We start from the raw sequence: 13200 nt of genomic DNA on the forward strand, positions 1-13200 counted from the left end.
TGTGTGCCCCTGTTCATTTGTAACTATAGAGGATTTTTTATATTTGTTAATATGGAACAAAATATTCTTGGGCAGCTGTTAATATACTCTGATGTCTATTTGACATAAACAGCACCGCCGCAGTTCTAAAGCAGCAAACTTACAAACCTGATCGACTTCTCCAGAAATAGGATCAGGAAAACACTGTTCAAGTGAAGAGGATGTATCTCTGTCTGTCTGTCTCTCTCTCTCCCTCCCTCCCTCTCTCTGCAAACACTCCCGTGTCAACACACCTGGTCGGTAAAGTCACCACAGACCAGGATGCACGTCGCCAGGTAAACACGGGCGCTGCTATAAAACTCAACGGCCTCTTTTGTCTTGAAAACACATTTGGCTAAGAACACATTTCCTTATATAAGGCAAGAAGTCTAGCTGTATGCTTGAAGCACAATCTGTGGGCAGACGGTATGTTTAAAAAGAAAAGGGGAGACTTTTCTCCAAGTTTCTATTTTCTGGACATCTTCAAAGCCCAATACTAGAACTTTAACCAAAATTTAAATGTGAGGTGTAGGCTATGGTAATGTTTCCCACCTCCAGGCCTGTAGACCACCAACAATGCAGTTCCGTGTTCGCTCCAAATCACCTGATACAGCCCATGAAGGACTTGACCATTAATGATGTGACAGTTTTACACTGTGCAGCTGGACTACAGGGCTGAGGATGGGGCAAGCTGAGCCATTAGGCCGAGTGGTCAGGTCTGGTTTTGAGTTTGACTGGCTACGCTAAATCCATCCATCCATTCCAAAGTTGGCCAAAGTTTTCCACAGATGTTTGATTTGACCTGCCATGTAAATTAAACCCCAACCCCTCACCCAAAGAGACAGCAAACCCTTTTTAATTGTATTTAAGTATTACATCTTTATTTGAAACCTGCCTACTTTGTTTATTTGTGTATTGTTTTGTCCTTTTGGGCCTCGGCCCACCACAAACGTTGCACTTTGGTTTGTCCCCTCAATGACAAAACATTTGGGCACCCCTGACCAATTTAATCTTCTCAGAAGCACTGATTAACTGACCAGCTGTGATTCTGTGTTGGAACCCTAATGGACCAAAAGTGTATTAATCTGATGGCTTATGAATCAAAGCTTAGTTTGAACCCTATTCCCCAAAATTAAGGTAACATTAGGGCAAAATAGCCTTGGCCCATTGGTCAGCAAGCTCCTGCTTTGAGTTCAACCCCAACCCTAGACTAACACAGGTGGAGGAGGTAACCTGATCCAACAGGTCTGAATTCTGTTTTGATTTTTGATGCTGTATTGCCAATGTTACACCCTTAGTGACCGCTGATCTGGCCTACTGTGAAGCCTGAGCCTGACGCAGAACCTCTGTGGCACACGATCATGTAGTTGTTGCACGTTCCAGAATATTTGTACATGTTAGTCTTCAAAAAATGGGCTTAAACTGAACTCTACAAGTAGGTGGTTCTCCAGAAGGCAGCTTAGTGATTTCTAGGTGACCATCATCTTCCTGTAAGATCAAGTCCATCTCATATTTAACACATCTAATCCAACCAATCAAGGTCTTAAATGACTGGACAGATGGATCAGGCGAGCTCTGCCATAAAGGTCGATCTCCAGGATAAGGATTAGTGAACACTAGTCCATTCATTCACCTTAGTTTTAGGGATTATGCTTTGCACTCTGCAAGTAGGTGAAAAAAATCTGGTAGGACCAGTTTCCTGGACGTAGATTAAGTCCAAGCCTAGACTAAAAAAGGATTTTCAAAAGGTGATTCACCACTGACACTGCAATTTCATTCGAGACTCAATCCATGTCCAGGAACGTCAGAATATGCTCTGTTGAATATATCATGGGTATCGCTTCAACAGCACTGAACACCTGGATGTACCATAAAAAAGTCTGATTTAGACCAATTATAGTGAGAATATAAACAACACCCAACAGCAAAAACTACATAGTAACAAGGAGCCGAGTGGATGTTAATCAATTATATCATTATTTATTCATTTATATTGACCAATTGTCTGATTTTTACAGCCCCTAAGGCAACACGGTGATTCTTTTTAATAAGGTGTGGCCTTGAGTTAACATACTGAGGCCAAGGGTTAGGTTTCTCATGGCCAGGTGGCCCCAATATATTAACATGCAGCCTCAATATATTAATTATATTAATTTGGCACCAAAGATTTCTGCTTGGGTTCTTTCTTAAAAATCTTATTTTGGTGACCACTGAGCCCACGCTACACTCTGACACACTATAACCCCCAGTCATCTGGGAGATTAGAACTGAAACTCTACAAAGTTGGTGGACTTCCAGAGGGAGGTTTGGTGACCACAGAGCTCATGCTCTACTCATTCACTAACTGGAATATGGTTCACATTGATCTCTACAGGTTGGTGGATCCCCAGTGTCTGGTGACCACCGATCAATACTATACTCATTGCATTTCATGCAATATACTCAGCTATACTGGTTGGTGGATTTCTGTGTTTGGTGACCACAGACCCAATGCTGTACTCATTCATTTCATGCATATGGTATATAATAAGCTGTACTTGTTGGTGGATCTCAAGCAGGAGGTTTGGTGACCAGAGAGCCCATTCTACACTCATTAATCTCAGTGATTAGTGTAAAGATTGAACTCTACAGGTTGGTAAAGCTACAGGAGGAGGTCTGGGACCAAAGTCCAAGCCATACTCAGGTGAAGCTACAGCAGGCGGTTTGGTGACCACAAAGCCCACGCTATACTCACTGATTTCAAATATGGTTCATATTGGTTGCTGGATCTCCAGGTGGAGGTTTGGTGACAACTGAGCACATGGAATGCTTATTAATCATGGTGATTAGGGTAGCTGGAGATTGAACTCTACAGGTTGGTGAAGCTACAGGAGAAGGTTTGGTGACCACCAAGTCTGAGCCATACTCATTTTAGGAAACAGGCTTCATACTGAGCTCTACAGGTTGGTGGAAGCTACAGGTGGAGGTTTAGAGACCACCAAGCCCAAGATATACTCATTAATCTCAGTGATTAGGGTAAAGCCTGAACTCTACAGGTAGGTGAAGCCACAGGTGGAGGTTTGGAGATCACCAAGCCCATGCTATTAATTTTGAGAACAGGCTTCATGCTGAACTCTACAGGTTGCTGGATGTCCTGGACTCCAGGAGGAGGTCTGTTTGGTGACTACTCACCTTAATCTTATGCAGGGACTTCTCTTCCTCCAAGATCTGGATCCACACGGTGATGCCCCCCTTGTTGTAGGTCAGGCTCCAGCCCCCTTCCGAGCAGCACTCACTCTTGAAGCTGCTGAACGCCCTGTCGTCCGGGATCAGCACCTCCTCCCCGGACATGGTGGCCGAATGCGGCGCGTTCCCGTCTGCTGGAGCGAGCGAGGGGCGCGCGCTCCCGAGAGAAAAGCGAGCAGCCGAGAGCGCCGGGAGCGCGCCTCAGACCGGACCCCGAGGGCGCACAGAAGCGATAAAGAAAGTTCGTGTCTAAAGGCGGCCGGACTGCGTCTGTGCGGACTCGTTTACCGTCTAATCTGCAGAACTGCGAGGAAAAAAAACGAACTTAAATGTGGTTTTTATTTCCTGAAAAGCGGCGCGAGCGGCTGGAGTCTCGTGGCGCAAAAACGAGCTTCTGCGGTGATTTTTTGCTTTTCTTTTTCCCGCCAAACGAAGTCCGTTAGAGCGGCGTGTCAGCAGCGGCTCCGCTGTCCGCGGTCAGAGCGCCGCGCCGTTCAGGTGCTGCTGATGTTGCTTTCTCTGCCCGAGCCGAGCGGCGGAGCTCCGCGGCGGGAGCTGAGCGGGTCGACGGCGGCGGTGACGCAGAAGACCGAGACAGTCGCCGTGTTCGCGGGGCGCTGAGGGGGAGAAGCGGCGCTGCTGCTGCTGCTGCTGCCGTTTGGAGGAGAACAGCGGTGAGACTCGCGCAGGCGCGCGCTCGCGTAACCAGGGAGACCATGAGTGATTGGCAGCCCGCACGGCCCCGCCCACCTCAATGCACACGTACGCGCTACAGGAAAAAGAGAGAGAGAGAATAGGAAAGAGGAAGAGATAGAATAACAGAGAAAGAAAGAGAAGGGAGAGAAAAGAAAGAGGAGGAAGCGAGAGAGAGAGAGAGAAAAGTGAGTGAGAGAGAGAAAATAAGGAAAAGAGACAGAATAACAGAAACAGACAGGAGAGATGGAGAGACAAAAACGAGAGAAAGAGAGAGAAAAAATGAGAGGAAAAAGAGAAATAGAGTGTGACAAAGAGGAAGAGATACAATGAAAGAAAAGGGAAAGAGATGATAGAGAGATGAGAGAAATAAGAAAAGAGGAAGTGGGACAAGCAAGGTAGAGAGGGAAGTGGGAGAGAGAGAGTAAAAGGAAAGAGAGACAAAATAACAGAAACAGACATAGGAAGGATGGAGAGAGAATAAGAGAGAGAGAATTAAAAGATAATGAGAGAACAAGAAGGGAATGAATGAGAGAGGAGGGATGGAGGGATGGAGAGAGAAAAGGAGAGAAAGAAAGTGAGGCTGACGGCCTGCTGTCTTCTCTGGTTCAGCCACTTACCTCTGTCTTTTTCCATGTATTGATTTTTCTGCTTTTACTCTTTTTCCCTCTTTCTCCTCCCAGCAGATCGAAGCCTGGTGACATGGGAGCGCTGGAGCAGCACGTGACGCTGAAACAGTTCACTGTGGGGCCTGAAGCCCAATCGGACCAGCGCTCCCTACATAGAGCACTACATAGGGCACTACATAGGGAACGACATAGAGCACTACTTAGGGAACTACATAGGGCACTACACAGAACACTACATAGGGAACTACATAGAGCACTACATAGGGAACTACATAGAGCACTACATAGGGAACTACATAGATAGATACATTACTCGTACAATCAAGGAGTTCAGTAGGCGTCATTTAGGATCCAGCTTGTGTCTCAAACTCCAGCTTCAGATACTAAATCAGGGGTGTCCAGACTTTTTTCATAGAGGTCAGGTCAAACTGTGTCAAAACACCTGAGGGCCGAAAAATTATTCACAATTAATTCAAAATATTTATGCATCATAATCAAATCGCTTATCGTCCTGAAGCCTATTCCAGCAGTCAGTGGGCGAAAGGCAGGAAACACCCTGGACAGTCCAGAGAACCTGTGGAGAGAAGTACCACTCTGTAATGTCTTTGGGGTTCTCAAACACTAGAGGGCGCTCCCGAGCAGTCCAAAATGAATGGGTTAATATGGAGCATTTGAGTAAAATCATGGTTTATAAATGTTTAAACATTTTTAATGTAAAATAAATGTATTCTTTTACATTACAAATGTTTAAATATTTAGAAACTACGATGATTTCCTCAACACAGAACAGCATAAAACATTAACACTGCTGTTATATTTTTAAGAGCTTTTAAATCAGCGCTCAGTAGCAGTAATGCCAACCAATCAGCGCTCAGTAGCAGTAATGCCAACCAATCAGCGCTCAGTAGCAGTAATGCCAACTAATCAGCTCTCAGTAGCAGTAATGCCAACCAATCAGCTCTCAGTAGCAGTAATGCTAACCAATCAGCTCTCAGTAGCAGTAATGCCAACTAATCAGCTCTCAGTAGCAGTAATGCTAACCAATCAGCTCTCAGTAGCAGTAATGCCAACTAATCAGCTCTCAGTAGCAGTAATGCTAACCAATCAGCTCTCAGTAGCAGTAATGCTAACCAATCAGCACTCAGTAGCAGTAATGCCAACTAATCAGCTCTCATTAGCAGTAATGCTAACCAATCAGTGCTCAGTAGCAGTAATGCCAACTAATCAGCTCTCAGTAGCAGTAATGCTAACCAATCAGCTCTCAGTAGCAGTAATGCTAACCAATCAGCTCTCAGTAGCAGTAATGCCAACTAATCAGCTCTCAGTAGCAGTAATGCTAACCAATCAGTGCTCAGTAGCAGTAATGCTGATTAATCAGCACTCAGTAGCAGTAATGCTAACCATTCAGCACTCACTAGCAGTAAAGCTAACCAATCAGCACTCAGTAGCAGTAATGCTGATTAATCAGCACTCAGTAGCAGTAATGCTAACCAATCAATGCTCAGTAGCAGTAATGCTGATTAATCAGCACTCAGTAGCAGTAATGCTAACCAATCAGCACTCAGTAGCAGTAATGCTGATTAATCAGCACTCAGTAGCAGTAATGCTAACCAATCAGCACTCAGTAGCAGTAATGTTAGCGTCCTGCTGCCAAAACCCGTTTGCTGTAGAAAAAAGGAAAAAAACAGGTGAGTTTTCTTTTCTTTTTCAGTGAAATTCATCCTCATACTGTCTAAAATTAAAGAAAGTTCTGGGCGAGTGATTAGAAACTACTTTAACTTTTCGTTTTTAGCCATTTATCTCCATTAACTCCTGTTCATTGAGGACCCGCTCGTGGGCGCCCTCTGGTGTTTTGCAGTCATGTTTTGATGTAACGGGGGAAATAGGAAGAGGCCAGGGGGGTGTACTACGAAGCAGGTTTAACATATTCGGTATTTGCTCAAGAAAGCCGGCTTCGGAAAGCCTAACATTCCCCATCAGGCTTAATTGGTATCGCGACGGTGGATTTCAATCTAATCCATGAAGCTAAATAAAGTCAGGTTTTCTCAATCTAGTTAAGTGGGCGGTACACAATATGAGAAGCTGTGGTGCGTTCAATCGCCTGAACGTGCAGCCTAATGGAGAAAAGCAGAGCCACTTACTTACACTTACACTTAAAGGTTATGAGTTTTTGGCGAAAAGTAATACAGTCTCTGCTGCAAAGGCTCGTGAGGACGCATGGCAAAAGACAGCAGACTGTGTCAATGCGTAAGCTCCGCATACATCATCAGTAAAACGTTAATCGTGCAGTCCTAATACATTTTCCAGAACAAATTAGGATTCTGCATGAAGAGGCACAACTGTTGCTATGCAAGGTGTTGTATTAAACAAAGCCTACGAATCATTATAAACTTACAGGTGCAATCCAAACAACCCAAAGCGGTCTTGGCAGCAGGTTAAAGTAAAATACAAGAACATTGTCCAAAGTGGTAAGTGTAACTGTACGCATCATGATTGATTGTATATGCCCTTTTGCCTATGTTAAAGATTTTCTTCATGGCTTTTATTAAAAGTTACTCACACTTCTCTTAGCCAACCGCCAGAAAAGCCAATGCATAAAAACAGGAGGGGGCTCCCCCACCTCCTTATACAACAGCTGAGGAGCTGGCTTTGGAGGCGAACCGTGGAAGGCCTATTATGGATGGGATCGCTGGGGGCACCCCTCAAACCCTGGGAGTAGCAGAGATTAGACCCCTTTTGTTAAAGGTATGAACAAAATCTGAGTATGTAGCTTGGCAGATGTCTGTATGACTACTTATTGTGATGCAGACTTTATTGTTACAGTACAAAATGATTCCCTGACTTTGAGGGCCCAGCCTGCTCCAATAGGTGGAGCTTCTCAAGCAGAGGTATGTGTGGTTGTAGACACTATATATTGAAAAACATTCATATTAATGTAAACCTATTTTCATAGATGGATGCCACAGGAGATGAGGAAGCCATATCTGCCTGCTCAGAAAGGCCTGTAGAGGTGAGTGACCTTTGTCATGTATGGCTAAAATAACTTGCCAATTTATGTATGCTTGCATATTTCACCTACAAGGATGTGCTGGAATTCCAACAATATTCAGAGTCTCCTACGTGTCAGCAACCATAGCATGTTTGTCATCTGTAAGTGAATATAATCTTGTGTAGGATAACATTTCTGTACCCCCTCACCCTGAGCCTGCAGCGTCTACCTCAAGGCCAAGCAGAGGAACTTCTGAGGTGCATATGTAAAGTCTTTAACTGTCCATTGCCCAGAAACCCTCAGCAGACACAGTCCGAAGCCTTTACCAAAGGACACTTGAACTCGATATTGAGTTGAAAACACTACAAATAAAAGAAATTAAGCTGGAAATAGAGGAACTTGAAAACAAGAAGGTAACATCGCACTATATTGCACTGCTCATTGTCTACATGTCATACTCATAGTTGTATTTTTATCTCCACAGAAACGACAAGACATGACAAGTCAATAAACTCATGACACTATTCTTGTACACCACTGGTCTTTATTTTAATGTCATCAAATAAAATGAACAGGAATGAAAAATCAGATACCAAAACTCATCTCTATCCTGGCCCTGGTTTTCGAGTGCCACATTAAAGCGGGTCTCCGGACCAGGATGTGGTTCAGGGTATGGTGTCAAGTGACGAAGGCAGTCTCCAATCAGCAAACCACTGATGTGTGCTGTGATGCAGATGTGCAGCAAAGTAATGTGAGAATGTGAAATGCTACATTTAATTGTAAGCATCAAAATGATTGGGTCTCTTACGTACCTTGATCCAGTTTCTGGTACAGTGTGGACTCCCTGAAGATCTGAGAATCGTGTACTGAACCAGGCCATTTAGCATCAATACTTATTATCAGGCACTGATGATCACAAGTCATCTGAAATAGATGTGTTCAGAACATCAAATATAGTTATGGACAATAATAGTGTTATGGCAGTAAATAATGTAATGAAATCAATTATCTAGGCCCATGTAGTTTCATTACTAACTGCACTAACAGTTTTTAACTTTGTACCTGTGGAAAGACTTTCGGATAGTCAGCCTCATGCTCTCCCAAGGCTGTCGTTATGGGAATGTGGGTGCAATCAATGACACCGATTACTCTGGGGAATCCTAGGAAAAAGACCCGAACATTATCTACAGCTACTGACAGTGTATTACTCAAAGATGAGCACAGCGGGAAAAACTACCTGCAATCTGATAAAAACCTTCCTTTATATTTTGCACAGGGCAAGTGGCCTGGAAACACTTCAAACACATCTAGCAGCTCTTTCAGTCCAAGCTAAACCCTGCGTGTAGCCCGACATACAGTGTTCTTGCTTAGGTGCTCAGCATCCCCCACTGAGTACAAGTAAGAGCCAGTGGTGAGGAACCGCAGCGCTATACAAACTGTTTGTGGCCCTGTAAGCGCGTGGCTCCGGAGGGTGGAGTTGCTAACATAAGGCTGAAGAAGTTTGCATATATAGATAATGCCCTCAGCTGAGAATCGATACCCTTCAAACAGTACATCATCGGGCAAAGCAAGCGGATTTAATCTGTCCCTAAATACTCTTGCACTACGCAGTGATCCTCTTACAATGCGAGCGCCAGTATCCACTGGGTCATCTAAGAAGGGTGACGCCATTTTTTGGAAGAACAGGATTGGTTTAGAGGCGGGATTATATTCAATCTCTTGGGCTCTAATCAACTTAACCAGCTCTGGGCAGGTTAGCTTCAGGGGATACATTGCTGTGGTGATACAACTCGTTTGCAACTGAGCCACCGTCATGACATCGATGAGTCTGAATTAAACACCAAGTAAGCTCTAACTTAGCTCTAACCCTGAAATCCTGCTTCGTAGTACACCCCCCAGGCTCCTCATAAACAGGGCAGACAAACAGACACACACACTCACACCTGGGGGCAGCTTAGTACCTCCAACTGGCCTAAATGCATGTCTTTGGACTGTGGGAGGAAACCCACACAGACACGGGGGGGAGCATGCACTCCACACAGAAAGGACACTGGTAACCCGGCCGGGGACTCGAACCCAGGCCCTACTTGCTGTGAGGCGACAGCCCTACCCACGATTTCACTGAACTGGAACTGTCTGTATGCTACCGTGTGTCCTAGCACTGCGTAAAAGACGCACGAGGCTTGTTTTATTGTTGGAGTTCTCAGAGTAATTTGGATCAGTAAGCATTTATTACAAATAAACTGTTTAAGAGTAACAATAAAACATGTCTAATGTAGTAAGGGTTTCCTGTTCAAGAGTTCAGGAACACAATTTTGGAAGACAAACTAAACCAAAATCTAGACACTTTTCAGTTTTGTTAGGTAATGTTATACAGGGTGTCCCAAACAAATTGCCATCATGTTGTAGTCTAATAACAGCCAATTCTCCCTCAAATGATCTCAAATTTTAACAAAATGTGTAAAAATTAACCCAGTTTAATTTTTAATGTTTTTCAGGTTGAAGAACGGCGTTCACCAGAAATTAAAAGGCATTTAGTGTGTTAGAATATGCTCGAGCACAGTCTAACGAGAGTGTGCAGGGTGCATTTTCGAGAAAATTCAATAAAAATGCACCAACTGGAAAGCAGATTTGGACACGGCACAAAAAACTCAAAGAGCAAGGCTGTCTGTGCAGGGCGAAGGGGTCTGGACGACCACCAGTATCAGAAGATATTACATTTATGAAGCTGTGAAATCGGTTATCAAATCTACATCCCTCTGAATTTCTTGTGTGAATTTTGATAATAAATCTTGTATTGTTCAACATGAAGCCTGTTTAATTTCCTTCTCAAATGATGTCAATTTTTTGGGACACCCTGTATATCCAATAAATGCAGTGAGCACATTCAGAAAGGAGAAGAGCGGATTAAACAGCAGAAATAGCCACGTTATTGTTCGACCTTAGAGGGTTAATATTTACTGAACTGCTGAATTTGCTCTGATAAGAAGTCGGTGCTGTGAGAGTCGGTCAGTTTGCTTTAGTTTCTCTGCCCTCTCCTCAATATTTATTAGTGTCCACGCTTTGTTTCATGTCTATTGATATTGGATTCATTACAGCCTATTCAAATAAGAGGCTCATGCGTTTCCTGACGCTCTCGATGAAAAGGTATTCAAATATTAAATTTGCCAGAATTGCTGGTTCTCAGTGTTAAGTTGACGATTTACAGCTTTAGTCTCCACTAAATGTCGTTCAGTAAACGAAGCTGCTGGTCTAGTCAGAGAAGAAAGCCTCAAACTTTAGCTAACTTTGCTGCCACAGTGCAGCACGTTACACTGTAATTTTACAGCAGTGCTGCCACCATCAGGTGTAAGGAAGAACTGCAACGTACTGGCTGGTGGACCACTAATAACACACTTTACAAAACAGATAGTTCCGGTCCTAAAATCTGATTGGCTGAGTCGCACTCAAAGCTGTTGTATAATCCACAATATACCACACTATGACCGCCTCACAGCAACTGAACTCTGTATCACTGCGCCACGGCACGAAAAACCCTTCAGCTGTTAATGGATTAATATTTGACTCTAATGCTGATCGCGCGGAGCACTGAGTGAGCTGATGAGGTAAGAACCCGGTTCTGTTTACACTGAGGACTGATAAGGTACTTTCTTATCTAGAACTAGGCTGGTCAGCTAGACAACAGGCTAAAAGATAGCAAACATGCTAAACAACTCCAACATTGATATCACAGGCTTGAATTAAAGCACATCAGCTGAATGTCTCACACACTTCAAATGTCCATGTTTCAGTCAGAAGTAGCATCAAACCCAGGCTGAGTCCAGAACGGCTCCATATGCTCTGGCTAAATAGTTGTATTAACTCTGTAATATTAAGTTTAGAAATTCTATCTTCTGCTGTCAAATAGTGACTGCCTGTCGAGTATGAATGCGGATGAATCCCAAATAACCATATTTATCGATATTTTGCATTGTTGGGGTGCAGGAATGTTTAAACTCCTACCTAGTGCACTATGTAGGGAGCAGGGAGCCGTTTGAGATTCAGCCCCAGCGTTAGAAAAGTGGTGTCGTCAGACCGGCTGAAGACTCGCGGCGGTGATTTGGGAACCAAAAGGTCCTTATAAACTGTAAGTATTTACATTAATCTCTTTCATTAATCTCATCCCTGTGCTAAAATCGCAGGAACCCATAGGACTTTGGTCCCTGTACTGAATAGACACGGATGCAGAGAGAGAGTGCGCAACGACACGGTACCAACAACATCGACTGGGAAGCTCATCGCTGTGCTCAGCCATGCTGTCACTTTTAGGATGAACATTCCAGTCAGCAGTCTCACAGTGTTTACACTGAGGCCCAGATACGGCCTCATATATGTGTCCCTCACAGATACCAGCGTTTACTTCAGTTAAGCCATTCTACGTGCAATTAACGCCACTAGCATAAATGCTAATTTCCGTTAGCACTGGTAGCTCCAAAGTAGTCATGCTGTGTGTCTCAATTCAGGGCTGCATCAGAGCCGGTTTATGAGGAGCCTGGCCACTTCCTATTTCCCCCGTTATATCAAAAGCAGGACTGCTAAACAGCAGAGGGCACCCATGAGCGAGTCCTCAAGGAATGGGAGTGAATGGAAAAACGAAAAGTTAAAATAGTTTCTAATCCTCGCCCAGAACGTTTCTTTAATTTTAGAAAAATTATATATTTTTATTGTTTTTTTTTAAAAAAACAATAAAAAACAAAGAAATCCACCTGTGTATTTCCTTTTTTCTACAGCAAACGGGTTTTGGGCAGCAGGAGGCGGACATTACTGCTATTGAGTGCTGCTTGGTTGGCGTTACTGCTAGAGCGTGATGATTGATTGGCGAGCGGAGCAGCTCGCCAAACGTTTTCGTCTGAGGGTGCTCTCATTCTTCAGAACGAAACGTGTAGGACTGGACCACTGATCTCGGCGGTGTCGCTCACCACGGCCACAGGCGCTGGGTTGTTTATGTTGCCTGGGAGACGGCATTGTCATTCTGTCAATCATTATGCATTCTGACACACCCACAGTTCAGTGCTAGCAGTGCTAGTTGGGCCTCGTCACGTCGGGTCTCTGAGTCATGGGTTCAGATGATCTACAGGACAAGTTGCTCTGATGGAGCCTTTTTCAGTTTCCCTCAGATAAGCCTATCAGTCCCCGCTGTATCGGCCACGGAGCGAGAAGGAGGAAGAAAGCATGTGATTTGGCTAAACAAGCGCTGAGCTGCTGATTGTTCTGAAGAAAAATGGAGAAGATGACGGCTTTTGAAATCTGCGGATATGGTGTGGCTGCATCACTCCCACACACAGAGGCGCGAACGGCAGCTTTTGTTTTCAGGAAATTTCAAGTGCTCTGTCACTACTGAGAGGCCGCAGAGGCTGAACGCGTGAGTGTGTGTGTTTCTCTCTTTCCTCCAGCGCAATAAAGGCATCATCATCATCTCCGAGGCCTTGCTGTCACCCGAGATTCAGCCCTGGTGTTCATTAACCTGTTCGCTTTGGTCCCTAATGTTTAAAGGGGAATTTCACCGATTTTTCAAAATTAAATTAAATTGTTCTCATGGAAACAAATTCATTGAGAGGGGTTTGATGGTTTGGTGTTCAAACTTTTGTATATGACTGTATGTGCAGC

At 44.1% G+C, this 13200-nt stretch overlaps 1 protein-coding gene and 1 pseudogene across 1 annotated transcript in view; both read right to left on the reverse strand.

Annotated features, from left to right (window-relative positions):
* stard10 (StAR-related lipid transfer (START) domain containing 10) overlaps positions 1-3856 on the reverse strand; it is a 55222-nt gene extending 51366 nt beyond the window's left edge. Inside the window, exon 1 of the mRNA XM_036562746.1 lies at positions 3190-3856. Coding sequence (XP_036418639.1) covers positions 3190-3348 — 159 coding nt within the window. The 5' untranslated portion in view covers positions 3349-3856. The remainder of the gene's footprint in view (positions 1-3189) is intronic.
* Positions 3721-9521, reverse strand: LOC118802264 (annotated as a pseudogene).
* Between the last annotated feature and the right edge of the window lie 3679 nt (positions 9522-13200).

Source organism: Colossoma macropomum, unplaced genomic scaffold, assembly GCF_904425465.1.
Source record: "Colossoma macropomum unplaced genomic scaffold, Colossoma_macropomum, whole genome shotgun sequence".
NCBI classification, from domain to species: Eukaryota; Metazoa; Chordata; class Actinopteri; order Characiformes; family Serrasalmidae; genus Colossoma; species Colossoma macropomum.